This window comes from Schistocerca cancellata, chromosome 1 (genome assembly GCF_023864275.1).
Source record: "Schistocerca cancellata isolate TAMUIC-IGC-003103 chromosome 1, iqSchCanc2.1, whole genome shotgun sequence".
NCBI lineage: Eukaryota > Metazoa > Arthropoda > Insecta > Orthoptera > Acrididae > Schistocerca > Schistocerca cancellata.
Genome location: NC_064626.1, coordinates 869,724,475 through 869,740,139, shown reverse-complemented (window position 1 = coordinate 869,740,139; position 15,665 = coordinate 869,724,475). Strand labels below are relative to the sequence as shown.

At 37.7% G+C, this 15,665-nt stretch overlaps 1 protein-coding gene across 2 annotated transcripts in view; it reads right to left on the bottom strand.

Moving 5' to 3' along the window:
• The window catches only part of LOC126189875 (E3 ubiquitin-protein ligase TRIM37-like), a 293,715-nt gene that overhangs the window by 75,008 nt on the left and 203,042 nt on the right, over nucleotides 1-15,665 (bottom strand). For both annotated transcript variants that reach the window (XM_049930977.1, XM_049930976.1), the window contains exon 13: nucleotides 13,003-13,203. In XM_049930977.1, coding sequence (XP_049786934.1) covers nucleotides 13,003-13,203 — 201 coding nt within the window. The remainder of the gene's footprint in view (nucleotides 1-13,002; nucleotides 13,204-15,665) is intronic.

Sequence of the window (15,665 nt, the reverse complement as noted above, 5' to 3'; positions counted from 1 at the left end):
CCTTACTTTCACCTTTTCACAAAAATCATAATATTTTTGACAAATCTGTAGATTACTGGAAAATAGTAGGCGAATGAAATTTTCTATTTCACATATTTGTGGTTCCAAGCTATTGTGTGTCAAGCTTCATGTTTGGCATGCATTTACTTTACTAGGTATAAGAATCGGAAATTTACATTTTTTGTGCCGCAATTTTCATGCCCAACTTTGATTTGAATTATGTAGCATTGTTACCTCATACTTAATAACCAAGTACCCTTTTTTGTGTTTACAAGCATGTTATTTTTAATGGGCCCAGTTTGGAAAGTTTTACATAAGTTTTCTGGAAACTCAGGTCGAAAATAGCACATTTCTGACCTTTTAACAAAATCTTCAACTTTAAACCTAATTTATTCAGTATTGGGGTACATACATGAAACTTTATATTTGAGAACCTTATGTTGTTAGGTTACTACAGTTAAAGTCTCTCATGTTTGTCATACCTTTAGCCCCTCAGATATAAGAAGCCAGCCTTTGAAATTTTTTCAGGTGCAGATTTATCTGGGAAGTTTTGCCTGAAATTTTCTGGCAAGATATGGCTTGTAAAATTGTTTTTGTGTTATTCTTAAGAGAATGCATAAAGTTGTACAACATGGCCAAATTTAATTTCTTTCAAAAAACCATTGCCTGAGGTATAACAGCTCAAAGTTGCCAAATTTCACACTCACTCTGTGCAAAGTCATGCCTAGAGTCAAACAAGTGACTGCATCTCAGCCAATATTGCTCCCATGAACATTAAACTTTACCCATGTTCATCAGGGACACATGAGACTGTACACATAAAGTTTAAATGAAATCCACGACGGTTGAGCAGGGAGGAGTAGGTGTCCCCAGACCATTCCACTGATGTTGATCACCATTCTTAATGTTGGATGATAAGGCTTAAGCATCCACCAGGACAACTGGCAATGCTTCAGGAACCCATCAGCACAGTAATATATAAAAATTGATGCAACACAAGAAGGAGACTGGATATTGTGGACTCTATTGAAACATTACAGAGCTCATGATACGCACAGTCATCGTTGCTCTACTGGAAATTGCAACTGAACAAAGGGTAGACTGAGCATTACTAAAGACCACAGAGGCTAAAAGTAATATTCAGATTAATAGATGAAATACTGTACAAAATTAATTATGACCCAACTGGGCGGAATGGTTGCTCATCATGACAGCTCACTTATGGCCAGGTATACTGAAGAAGTTTCTTGACATTCTGACATCAGGTCACCTATGATTTGCAAAGGCCTTTGATAAAAACAGAAGAAAGTATCATAGGCCAGATCTCCACCGATCTGTTGGACATTATATAAACCAGCGCCCCAACAATGGAAGTATATGCCTCAGCTACTTTCAAGTAACACGATACCAAATACACCTGTCTTTACTTCACTTTACACATCAGAATTGCCTTTTTGGGCAGGTCTGCAATGTCAACAAATGGATAATATTGCAAACTAACTGCTACACCCACTACGCTATCACCAAGGTGATACAGACTACCAAAGCTCCAAAAATTGACAAATTTCTTGAGCATGACATTATTTTGAAGCATGGAGCACCCTGTGTAATGCTACACTGATCATAGAAGTGTGTTTCGTTCAAGACTGATGTAAGAAGTAATTTCGTGACAACACTGTCCTCAGGATGACAACTGCTTGCCATCCTCCAAAACATGGCCTCAAGAAACATTTTTAATACGACTTTGGCAAATATACTAATGTCTAACAGAGGACCTGAGAGATGATACTGCCTGTCACAACAATCAAATAATGTACAGTAAAGGACGACATTAAAGGTTTCATCTTATTTTTCATGATCCACAAATGAGAGGTAGAAACATCAATGGGTACCTTGTTAACATTTCAGGCTGATGATTACAGCAAACAGCTCTTTACCACACCTCAAGAAGCAAGACAGCTGGAATGCATATAGTGCCATGTGTGGCACTATTTCGACTTAACCACTTCCTGTACTTTACTGCTGGTAAGTATTGCTTGTCTCTCTGGTTTGGGAGTGTGTATCTGGCCACACACTTTGTACACTGAGAGGAGTCACGAGGACAGAGGCAATTGCTTGGTTGCCAGGCCATAAGTTTACAGCAGGCTTGTTGAAATATGGCTGCCTGAGTGGACGGAGTTATTGTTGAGATAGGGAGATGAGCAGTCTTGAGGCACTGCAACTTGTGATTTATGTATTTGCTGAGAGAGTGTCTATGTTCCATGTACATCAGGCACACAGAGTTTTAGTGTAGCCACAATGTGTGCATACTGTATTTACCTGATTATAAGATGATGTGATTTTCACATCTGTTAACACCTGTTAACACCTGCTTTCTTTGGGATTGCAATTATTATATTCTTCTTGAAGTCTAAGGGTATTTCGCCTGTCTCATACATCTTGCTCACCAGATGGTAGAGTCTTGTCAGGACTGGCCTTGGGAGAGCCAGTCCTGACAAAACTCTATCATCTGCTGAGCAAGATGTATGAGACAGGCGAAATACCCTCAGACTTCAAGAAGAATATAATAATTCCAATCTCAAAGAAAGCAGGTGCTGACAGATGTGAAAATTACCGAACTATCAGTTTAATAAGTCACGGCTGCAAAACACTAACACGAATTCTTTACAGACGAATGGAAAAACTGGTAGAAGCCGACCTCGGGGAAGATGAGTTTGGATTCCATAGAAATATTGGAACACGAGAGGCAATACTGACCTTACGACTTATTTTAGAAGAAAGATTAAGGAAAGGCAAACCTACGTTTCTAGCATTTTTAGACTTAGAGAAAGCTTTTGACAATGTTGACTGGAATGCTCTCTTTCAAATTCTTAAGGTGGCAGGGGTAAAATACAGGGAGCGAAAGGCTATTTACAATTTGTACAGAAAGCAGACGGCAGTTATAAGAGTCGAGGGGCATGAAAGGGAAGCAGTTGTTGGGAAGGGAGTGAGACAGGGTTGTAGACTCTCCCCAATGTTATTCAATCTGTATATTGAGCAAGCAGTAAAGGAAACAAAAGAAAAATTCGGAGTAGGTATTAAAATCCAAGGAGAAGAAATAAAAACTTTGAGGTTCGTCGATGACATTGTAATCCTGTCAGAGACAGCAAAGGACTTGGAAGAGCAGCTGAACGGAATGGACAGTGTCTTGAAAGGAGGATATAAGATGAACATCAACAAAAGCAAAACGAGGATAGTAGAATGTAGTCGAATTAAGTCGGGTGATGCTGCGGGAATTAGATTAGGAAATGAGACACTTAAAGTAGTAAATGAGTTTTGCTATTTGGGGAGCAAAATAACTGATGATGGTCGAAGTAGAGAAGATATAAAGTGTAGACTGGCAATGGCAAGGAAAGTGTTTCTGAAGAAGAGAAATTTGTTAACATCGAGTATAGATTTAAGTATCAGGAAGTCGTTTCTGAAAGTATTTGTATGGAGTGTAGCCATGTATGGAAGTGAAACATGGACGATAAATAGTTTGGACAGGAAAAGAATAGAAGCTTTCGAAATGTGGTGCTACAGAAGAATGCTGAAGATTAGATGGGTAGATCACATAACTAATGAGAAGGTATTGAACAGAATTGGGGAGAAGAGGAATTTGTGGCACAACTTGACGAGAAGAAGGGACCGGTTGGTAGGACATGTTCTAAAGAGGTATCAAGGGAGCACCAATTTAGTACTGGAGGGCAGCATGGAGGGTAAAAATCGTAGAGGGAGACCAAGAGATGAATACACTAAGCAGATTCAGAAGGATGTAGGTTGCAGTAGGTACTGGGAGATGAAGAAACTTGCACAGGATAGGGTAGCATGGAGAGCTGCACCAAACCAGTCTCAGAACTGAAGACCACCACCACCACCACCACCACCACCACCACCACAACAACAACAAGATGAGGTTTTTTTCCAAATTCAGTGTTCAAAACATACTGAGTCATCTTATATTTGCAAATTAAACTATTTATGCTGAGATTAATATTTTTACATTGTTTAATGGAGATGGAGTATATAGGGGTAATTTTACATTGACATTAGAAGCTTTGGCAACTGAGATGAGGTGTAGATTTATTTTGAAGAATTCGGAAGGGCAGGGCTGGCAAATGATATTCATGTTCAAAGAAACTAAAAAGTGCCAAATATGCTGAAGCGCTTGATACAAATAATGTGACATTTGACTTGCACAGCATTTAGTGCATGGGATACGCAAGAAACTATGAACTAGCCAATATAACAATCTATTTTGCTCTGCCAAAAATTTCACAATTTTGTGAAACACAGGAGGAAATAACACTAAATTCTATCACATTACAGACTCCTGCTGTATTTGAACAGGTTTGTAACAAAAGTTCTCACACATGTATGAATACTGTGTAGGTACTTCAATGCAGCTTTTTAAGTAAAGGTAACATTCAAAAAACATTAACTGATTCTGAACTGAGTAAAATATTTTATTTGATAGTGAAAGACTGTAATGCTTTACTAAGTGGGTCGCAAATGAGAACATGATGGTAACATTGAGACATCTGAAACAAGAAGGAAAATAAATTCAGAATGAAAAGTCTAACAAATGAAATAATTTGTAGTAAAATGTCTGCAATTGTTGTCACAAGAATAAATTACAGCAGCAAGACTCACCGTAGCGATTGTACCAACGTATGTCAGTAGACCACTGGATGAGCAAAATTTTGAGAATTGGCCTGACTCGTGATTGCAGTCTTATTTATGTATTAGTTGCTGTTGTACATATGGCTTGCACCCCAGAAGGGTTGGAGGGGGAACAGTTATGTCAACTTGGGTAAGAACTAGTTGAGTGTGGGGAGGGGAGTAGTGAACATGCAGCAATTTACATGATGTTCTAAATCGTGGGAATATATACTGTGTACTATGGCTTTTTAGGAACATCTACCACATTTAAAAAACATTTTGCCTGAATCCACTTCGGCACAAAATTTGAATTTTGTTTAAATTTTATCTTGTGTGTGTGTGTGTGTTTGTTCTGCACGCTTCTTAACTGTTTGTGTTGTCTTTTGCATGGTGTTCCTTTTGTGTGTAAATGGTGAGTCTTTGCACATTGTAGTGTATCCATTTTTTGCACACACACACACACACACACACACACACACACACACACACACACCAAGATAAATGTAAACAAAATTCAAATTTGGTGCCAAACTCTCTGGTGAACAAATGAACACCGACTGGGCTGGGACACACAACAACCACAATTACACTGCATTTTGGTGAAGTGCAAGGTGTTTTTATGATCTTATTTGTGAAAATACCTGTTATATTTAAATGTGCATCACAACACCCGACCACGAAGCTGAGAATAAAAGGGGTTTGTCACACGAAAACTTAAGTAAGCACGAATATAAGCACGAAATATTGCAACAAATTAAATTACATTTTAGATGATAGGTTAACTCCCAACAAAATTTCTCATCAACATCGTTTGGTTGCAGATGACAAGCTACCTGTAATAAATGATACACAAGTGGCCCAGAAAAATCCTGCACACCAAGTGTAAAGGTATTAACAAAAGGAAACTAACTATTGTTTGAACTAAATATACACATAATTTTGTAATCATTTAATAAAAATGTTCACATTACAGAATAAATAAACGGAAACCCACTGATGACAGTACAGTGGGGCTGAAACATGTTTGGGTACTTGGAAAAAACGGTGTTTTGCATAACTGGCAGACCTGACATCCTACAATTTTAACTGCAAACATAGCAGACACATGTAGCTGCAAATCCAAATTATGAATAAATAAAACACCTTGTAATTTTGATTATCCAAGAATATGTTTTTATATTATGTTATATTTACATATTATTTATATATTTATATTACGTTATATTTCTCAAGAGGCCTTGTGAAAAGAAAGTAATCATCTTATAATCAGGGTTTTCTTATAACTTGGATAAATACAGTAATTGATCATGGCAAGCAAACCTGATGTATACTACAACTACCATTACCCTACAATTACCTACGTGCAGTGTATCAACAGATTGTGTAAACAATTGACTGAACTGAACTGGAGGCCCACAGTGGCTTGTGTGTGCTGCATAATTTTACAGGCATTGAATGAATATATGTTGTTAGTAGACAGATAGCTAGCTAGATTTTGTATGCTATGATTAGTGCTGCTGTTGTACTGGTTGGCTGTAACTACAGCAGCTTCTATTACTAATAGAGGCCATGTCTGTTTTCTGGTTCTAATACTGAGCAGTTTCAGGTTAGTTTTTGAGCTATTTCTTGTGTGTTGTATGTATCGGTGGACTGAGGTTCGAGTATAAAGGTGTATGTAACATCAGTATTCAGGTGGCAAACACCCAGGCTCCTGCAAAAGGGAAGCTTCATTCTTAGTTATTTTTAATTGAATTTATCTTTTTACTTTACTTAATTGGTTTTAATTATATGCATAGTAAATTTTTGATCCATATGGACTCAGTTTAGTACTGAACTTGCTTACACTGTCTTCTTGTTCTATATGATACCATAATGAACATGAAGCTAAATTAAAATAGATGTCTTTTCATTCCTGTTTTATTGCTTTTGAAGTAATATTTAATCCAGGAAACATACTATTTAGTTTGAATCATTTTAATAAATGTAAGATACTGTTCAGAAAAAAAATCATATTTATAGTTCTATGATGCTACTTACTTATGTTATCAATAAACAGATAAACATCATAGGCCTACTGTCGACCTGAACTCGATCAATCGTTCCACCCCTTTATCCTAAGGGCTCTGCTTCACATACCAATATTAACCTTGGTTTCCCAGGATACAGACCATATGCATTATAGAACCAAACGTAAGACTTGTAAGTTACAATCCAGATGACACAGTATGTAATTTTATAGCTGTACGAAAGGTTAGAATATCAGAAAGGCTATACAAGGACTACTAAACTATTACATACCAACATGTCAACACAGCTCTTGAGTATAACAAAAATGACAACAGTTGTATGTGAATATCAAAAGTCTTATCTCTCCATTTGTAACTGCCCACAAATCTTCAAACAGACACTTTTAGATACATGTGGGATGTGTTGACACAACATGAACAACTGTCTGTTGTCCAGCACCACAGCTACAAGACTGTGCTGAAGATCTGCGGTACTTGTGAATAGTGTCTGCACATCTTCCACAGCTTGTTCAGATTCAATTCAGAGTAATCGAAATTGCCTGAGGCTGGTCAAACACAGGGGGTTTCTCCTTGATGCACGTAGTTTAAGGCATTGTGTGGGACAGCTTTGTTTGCAGCAGTATTTCCATTCATCTATTACATTGAATTCAACTTCAGCAAGAATCTTGGCTCTGATAAGAGTGGGGTGTCTTGATCTTAATCTTTTTGGCTCCACAGGGAGTACACCATTCAATACTGGAAGGTCAGTGTTATTGACAATCTTCCAATATTCATGTAGTAGTGCACTCTTCTGTCTGATATCAGGAGGTGGAACGTGACTCGAGGTAAGTTACAAATATTGGCAGCAAATCGGACTGACCCACTAACAATGTGTATGGATTTATTAATTAGCACATCTGTTTTTCTCAGATATGGACAATTAAGGAAGATATATCAACCCGAGTGATGTACTCACAAGAGTGTCTGCAGGCAATCCCCAAATATGTCCACAGAGGTTATGAGGAATGATATTCTGCTTCTGAGCTTAGCGTATGTTTGGATCGAGTGCTCCTTAAAAGGAAGTTTCCTGTCTAACATGATATCGAGGTATTTTGGATGCATGTTACGAAGAAGCTTGTCTCCCCCCTCAAACAGATGTCAAGTGCTCTGTGTACCCATCTACTGGACAGATGAAAACATGCAACTTCTGTTTTCTATGAGTTAGACTGTGATCTCCATTAACGGAAGTATTGGCTTAAGATGTCTAGATCAGAAGTTAGGATTTCTTGAGTTGTTTCAATGTGTGACTATTGCTCGATCATCCACAAAGTGTGACCAATCATCCGTGAAGTGTAGATCAACAATATGGGTTTCCAGCACATGGAACAAGATGACCTGCCTGATAGGCCCTGTGCCTCAGTGGAAGTAACTACATTTGAATGTCCCAGAGATCATGATACTGTGACAACACAAGCAGAGTGCAAAGATTCACCCAAGTTCACTGACAGGTTCCAGATCCAGAAGCAGGAAACTATAGCCCACTGCATTTTAATGAGAAACGGGAGCAATGTCGTGCTGTGCATTATCTGCTATGGTGTAGCAGTTAATGACACTGGTCAGTGATCTGAAAGTAACAAGTTCAATTTCCGTCTCCTGCAATTATTTATCTTTAACATCCGTGAATGCTGGAAGATTCTGGGACTTATTTACGTAATTTCATCATTTGCTAGAACATGCTATGTGTGAATAAATAGGAGCACAACACAGCTGAGGCAGACAGTTCAGATCAGCGTGAACTTTTGTGTGTGCACTCCGACAGTCATGCTTTCATTGTAAAGTGTTAGCTCAAGCTGATGACACTGTTCTTTTAGCTGGTTCTACGTTTCAGATGACATGTGAAATTATCATTATTTTATTACAATAAAGAAGATGGCTGTTTTTGGCTGAGGTAAGTGGAGAGTGTCCAATTGATAGCCGTTTTAAGACAGATACACCAAAGAAAGAAAATATCATCACAATCATTATTCATTTCATCTCTTATTTGCTCCAACCTTTTTTTAAATGCATATTTTTGAAGTAATTGTATTTATACTCGTAATACCTGTCTTATTACCTGTAGGGCTGGCAGCACTTCATGAAATATGTACTTATTATAAATTGGAGTCCCTCACCAAGTTTTTCTGTGTGTATGTGAATGTTTATCTCAAGAACTACCATAGGAATTTTGATACTTTCTCATTAATACACAGACTGGTTCATGATGTAGGTTCGTGTATACATTTTATTACTGCTACATCAGACAAATTGTTTGCTGTAGATATTTAATGTGATCTACAATAAGCTGGGGCCAATGGCCTTGCCGCAGTGGTAACACCGGTTCCCGTCAGATCACAGAAGTTAAGCATTATCAGGCTGGGCTAGTACTCAGATGGGTGACCATCCGGTCTGCTGAGCACTGTTGGGAAGTGGGGTGCACTCAGCCCTTGTGAAGCAAACTGCAAGGCTATCTGATGGAGAAGTAGTTGCTCCAGTCTCGTAAACTGACATAAGCCAGGAGAGCGGTGTGCTGATGATGTGCCCCTCCACATCCGCATCCAGTGACACCTTCGGGCTGAGGATTTCACGGCGACCACTCAGTATTGTTGAGCCTTCGTGGCCTGTTTGGGTGGAGTTTAGTTGTTTTTTTATGAGAAGCTGGGGAGGGTTGCTTGTAACATACATTCATGTGAAGCATGTAAGATTACTGTTCTTACACCTCATTCAAATGTGGAAATGTGCATATGAGCTTAGCAAGCAATAGTGTTGGTGAGTTTTGAGATTAAGAAAAAATTTGACATTGAGATGATTCATTCACAGATGATAAGTCAGTCTTGAAAAATGATTCTACATTTAATTAAATTGCTGATCAGATAGCTCAATTAAAAGCAGAATGATATAATATTCAGTGAAGTTAGATTATAGTGGAGAAAGCTAACAGTAAAAATAAATATTTGCTGTAAGGGGAGTGAAATGAAATGCAAACAGATAGAAAAAAAGCAGGTAAACTGTTCATTATTTAAAAAGTAATCACAATAACTGTTAATACATTTATTCCACTGTGAGACCAGATGGTCAATATATTTACGGAAAAATGTTCGCAATTGCCTATGGATCATGATTTTACCCAGGTGTCCACTCTTAGTTCAAAACAAATCGACGCCCAAGAATGTCTTTCTTTAAACCCTGAAAAATACAGAAATTTTATGGGGAAAGATTGAGACTGTATGGAGAATATGTAAGGGCTTCCAGCGAAACTTCTGTAGCACAGTCAAAACAATGTTGGCAACATGTCGGACCACTTGCATTTTCCGAATCTGAAGATGTAACTGAAACAAAATATGCGGACTCTGATGTGGATTGTGTAGGTAATGATGAGGAAAATAATGGAGGGCAGGAAAGTGATGAAAATTATTATTCTGTTGAGTATAAAACACATTGTAAAAATGGTATTCTTAATAGGGTGTAGAATAATAACTGCTACGTCACTATAGGAGGCTATTTTATTTAACAGACGATCAGTTTCAGTCATGTGCCTATCTTGAGGTGGTTTATATTCATGTACATGTTTCCCTCCTCAGTGTTGGAGATCACTGCTTACATCAAAAACAAATATGATGGTGACTACATAGACATGAACAATACATTTGATAGTGGCTAAGTAACATGTGTTGTAAAATATTACAGTACTTGCTTACAGCTTGTGTCTCCGTATCATTTTCCCATTACATTTATCACACTTTTTTTACAAAAATATTTTGTTTCTTCCACCTTAACTGTATGTTAGACATCATGCTAATTATTGGTTCTTCCATATTATTCCTTTGATAAAGTGTGGCACTTTAGATGTTAGTAATATTATTCTTAATAATAGTAATAACATACTTATTTTTTATTTGAGGTACTAATGGAACAATACTGACCCCTAATATGCTGACCTAACTGCCTGGAGTAATTACAAATGCTAAGAATATGATAACTGTATTTGACAGTGGGAGCCTTTTCATGAGTGATGATATGCTAATTGTGGCAAATAACAACAGGCACACAGCTTATTTCAATGGCTGGAGACAGCAGTCATGTGTGAGGTGTACTTGCTTCTTTTTAATGTGTTTCCCTTTCTGAAGAAGACTCTGCCAAAAAGTTCAGTGTGTAACAGTAGTTTCTTTGTGCTGGGCTGCAACTAAATGTGTCATCTTTATAATGAAAGTCTTTTTTGAGTTCTTATTCTTTGCTGGTGTATTTCATGGAGGATGGCAGAATTTTCATGACTTCTGGACTGATGATGAGCTTGGTGTCAATGTTTTCAGAATGACTATGCCCGAAAAACATTTCTGATTCCTAAGAAACACATTTACTATGACGAAGCACCTTGTGACACGAATAGTGAAAATTGATATGTAGGCTACCATAAAGATATGTCTGCCATATTTGTTGGTAATGCAAGTGTGGATTTTGTTAGTTCATACCATTCAAACAGCTAAATATGGAATAAAAATGTTCTGACTGGAGTCAATGTACTTGATTCTGTGCAACCTACACTGTAGCTAGGTCAACAAAGAAATGGCATAAGGTGAGTTTTTTCTGCATATGCTAAATGTTGCAGGCACCTACTCATGAGTAATTTTATTTGCTAACAAGAATATATATGCTGCCTCAAAGCTTTGGTTCTGCCAGAAGATCAGCTCAAAAGAAGAACAACAATTACAAAACTAGCACATGACATGAAGTCAATGCTGGTAAAATGCAAACCCAAAGGGCCATGGCATAAAAACAATAAATTTTCTTTGGAACCAAAGAACACAAAAGAAAAATATGCCCAGTCATGTTGCAAGGGCACAATAAAGACTTGCACCAGCAAGTATGCATGTGAAAAATGCGGAACTGGTACACACCTTTGTTTGCAAAAGAATGAAAAAGCAGTTTGTGAAAAATGTCCATCCATAGACAACAATCAGACACCAAGATGCACTCTGATTAGTTCAATTATTTACTTGAATTTGTAATTAACATTTTAATGCTTAAGTATATTAAATAAGCTAAATATTAGTAAGCTAAATATTGAGATAATTTTAAAATCTAATAGGTTTTATATTGAACTCTGTATAAGCCAATCTATACAAACAAAGAGACCAGTAATCTTAAAAACCACTCAAACACAAAAATCACTTCATGTATCCAGGAGATTCATCTCTACAACTGGCCATCATAAAAGGTGAAGCTCCTAATGCAAGGTTAGCAATTAATTTTCTTATAATTTAGGTGCAAACTACATATTGTGTGTAGTAGTAAGTTTCTGGATCAGGTGCAACGAGTTCTCAATAATGTTAGTAATTAAAACCAAAGTAGTCACAACAGTTTTTCCAACGAATGGGGCTGTACAGTAATTTCTCTCAGATAGTTGTGACAAGTAATTTGCCTGACACCAAATGCCGGAAATAAGAGAATAAATCCTAGTTACCCACATTTACCCTGCATGGCACAAATATGATGATAAAGCTCATCCTGAAACAAACTTAAGATTCGTGCTACTTTATTTTTCAGTTGTGCAACAATAATAGCAGAAATTTTAACTGATTTTCCTGTTATCTGCAACCTCTTCATTTCACATATTAATTTTTTATTTGTGGTAAATACAATATCACAAAATGTAATCCAATGAACGTACTAAATATAATCACATTCTACAATTATGATTTCTGGATTCTTCATTCTGTCAGACTAATGTGAGAGTCAACTTTGTTAAAGAGCGTGCTGCAAGACTGAAGATACCATAGATCAAATGCAAACAGATGCAGTACCACTCTAATATAAAGAGAAAGCCTTAAATCATGTCATAAAGTATCATTTGTGACTGGTTAGGTATTACGTTTTATGATTTCTAATAAAGGATTTGGATCTTTCATTCATATTTTTTCTCCCCTGATAAATTATAATGCAAAACTGCTTGAAACACTGACTTATGTGCATGTCAATGACATTTTCTATATTTGTTCAGCCAGTAAGGAATGACTGCTGTTGCTTTGACGATCAAATGAAGAACTCAAACAATTCAAAGCACTAATCACAGTATGAGATGGAAACATACAACTCAAACATTGCAAATATCTCCAACTGATTCCAAATTTTATTGAAAAAAATCCAATTTCTTTACACTTGTGCAGCAATTTAATAGAGAGACAAATCAGTATATATGACCTGCAGATGAAGTCAGGGAAACATATTCTTGTATCCAGTCAACTAACTATTATCTATTGTAATAAAAATAACTGCTTCTCACCAGATGGTTCAGACAATCGGTGATGGCTTTCAGGAAGTGACTTGTCAGTGGCTGCTGTTATACAGGCCATGTCCAGTTGCAGTGTATCAAGGACGCTGCTTGCAGTTGCCAATGGTTGTCTACCTGATCGACAACTGTTAATAACACTCATGTTGCCCCCATTGCGCCTGGAAAAGCTAGCAGCACTACTGCTGCTGCCACCTGAGACACAAATAAAAAACATCACTAAAGATAGGAACATGACTTTCCATTTCACACGAATCAGTTTAACAGCATTTCACACAAATCAGTTTAACAGCTGTTAAAATCAAGTACACAAAAAAATGTTTTCTACATATGATGATGACTACTACACTTATTCTTGCAAAAATATATTGTCACATAAAAGTGCATTATATATGAAAGATATAATGTTGTCATGTGGTTATCAAAGCAATTAGACTCATAAGAGAATTAATTATACACAGGAGGGAGCACGAAAAGGAGAAGGACCAAAGGACCAAGAGTGTACTTAGGCTCAGGAGGAGGAGGAGGAGGAGGAGGAGGAGGAGAAATCTGCCCAAACTCTTTGCCTTTACAAATGTCTGCTTGTGTCTGTGTATGTGCGCGCGAGTGTATACCTGTCCTCCTTCACCCTAAGGTAAGTCTTTCCGCTCCCGGGATTGGAATGACTCCTTACCCTCTCCCTTAAAACCCACATCCTTTTGTCTTTCCCTCTTTCCTGAAGAAGCAACCGTTGGTTGCGAAAGCTTGAATTTTGTGAGTATGTTTTTGTGTCTATCAACATGCCAGTGCTTTCGTTTGGTAAGTCACATCATCTTTGATTTTAGATGTATTGTACTTTCTGATACGCTAGTAATAACAGTTTCATGCAATAACATTTTTGCAAAAGATTTCTCAGCAGCCTGACTGCCTTTGAATGCCACATGCACAAGAGCTCTCCAGAGGCTATTTGCCTGGTGCCAGTAGCGGCTATTGCAACAATGCTGTGCTCTCTCGCCCCGTGTCTTAAGTGTCCACCACCGCTCATCACTTTGGAGAGTATAGCTCGATAGCAATGGAGGCAGATGACCCGTTTTTATGTGCTGGTTATTGTATTATATTAATATGCCAAGACACGAGTACGGCTAAAAAATCTAATTAGGTATCTCAATATGCTGTTTAATATTGTTATTAATGCTTTACGGCTCATTTCTTTTCCTTTGGAAGTGATACCTTGTGCAGTGTTTTCATTAGGAATTTGTATGTTCTCATGAAGCCACTGTGGTGAAATCAGTTTTACTGTTGTTTGATTTCTTACAGTAAATATATGCACTGAATTGCATGAATACGTTGCAGTGCATGCTCTATAGCAATGCTGGCAAACTGCATATTCTGAGGTCCATGTATGTATTCATGGAGAACGTAACACTGATCAGAAACAATATTTACGATATTGAATTTGATTTTAACCAAGAAAATTGATCATTTTTGAAGCTACCCACAGTGGAAGGAAGTAGATAACACCAGTGTCAGCAAATGTCTACAGGGGTCCCTAATTGCTATTACACAGATTTACCACAAAGGAACTATATTCACTTCATAACTATTCTCCTGACATATGGGTGGTAAGTGATAAACAAAACCAAACTTGTCTCATCAGTAGTCAAGCCGATGTTCTTCAGAGACATCTATACAGTGAAGAAGCTTGATGTTCACAAGGCAGACATCTATGACCATTAATACAGTTTACTGAGTTGAGTTTGTGATAAGACTTAATGCATAAAGATTTTCTTCCAATTCTGTTAAAGAATTTCTTCAACAATTTTCAGCAACATTAAATAAAACAGAGAATAAGAACCTAAAGTGCACTGCTCTGCACTGCAATAGTAATGAGAACTCATGCTGCCCTTGCATCAGAAGCATCTGTGAAACTACTGAGCTAACGAGACACTGATGGCAACTGGTCTCTCTGGTTGCCATAATGCAATGTTAAAGATACAAATGGTTGTTACTTAAGTGAAGTACGGCATTTCCAGATTCCAAAAATTAAATTTTCTTTCTCGCTGTCTCACCTCACATGAGGATTTTGTAGCATAAGTCAGCGAAATGGAAAAGGAAAGCCAAGTGACTTTAGCTGAACACTTCATGACCACATGCACAAATTAATGCACTGTAACAGGGTTGCCAAATACGAGTATTGCAAGCATGCTGACAAGTCTTTGCTGTGCAAAGGGGTGACAATGTAGTGACATGCTTGTCATGTTCGTCACATACAGGCTCTCACAGGGGAGATGTGAGGATGTGAGCGCATTTGCTTTTTATGCAGCATTATCATACACTCCTGGAAATTGAAATAAGAACACCGTGAATTCATTGTCCCAGGAAGGGGAAACTTTATTGACACATTCCTGGGGTCAGATACATCACATGATCACACTGACAGAACCACAGGCATATAGACACAGGCAACAGAGCATGCACAATGTCGGCACTAGTACAGTGTATATCCACCTTTCGCAGCAATGCAGGCTGCTATTCTCCCATGGAGACGATCATAGAGATGCTGGATGTAGTCCTGTGGAACGGCTTGCCATGCCATTTCCACCTGGCGCCTCAGTTGGACCAGCGTTCGTGCTGGACGTGCAGACTGCGTGAGACGACGCTTCATCCAGTCCCAAACA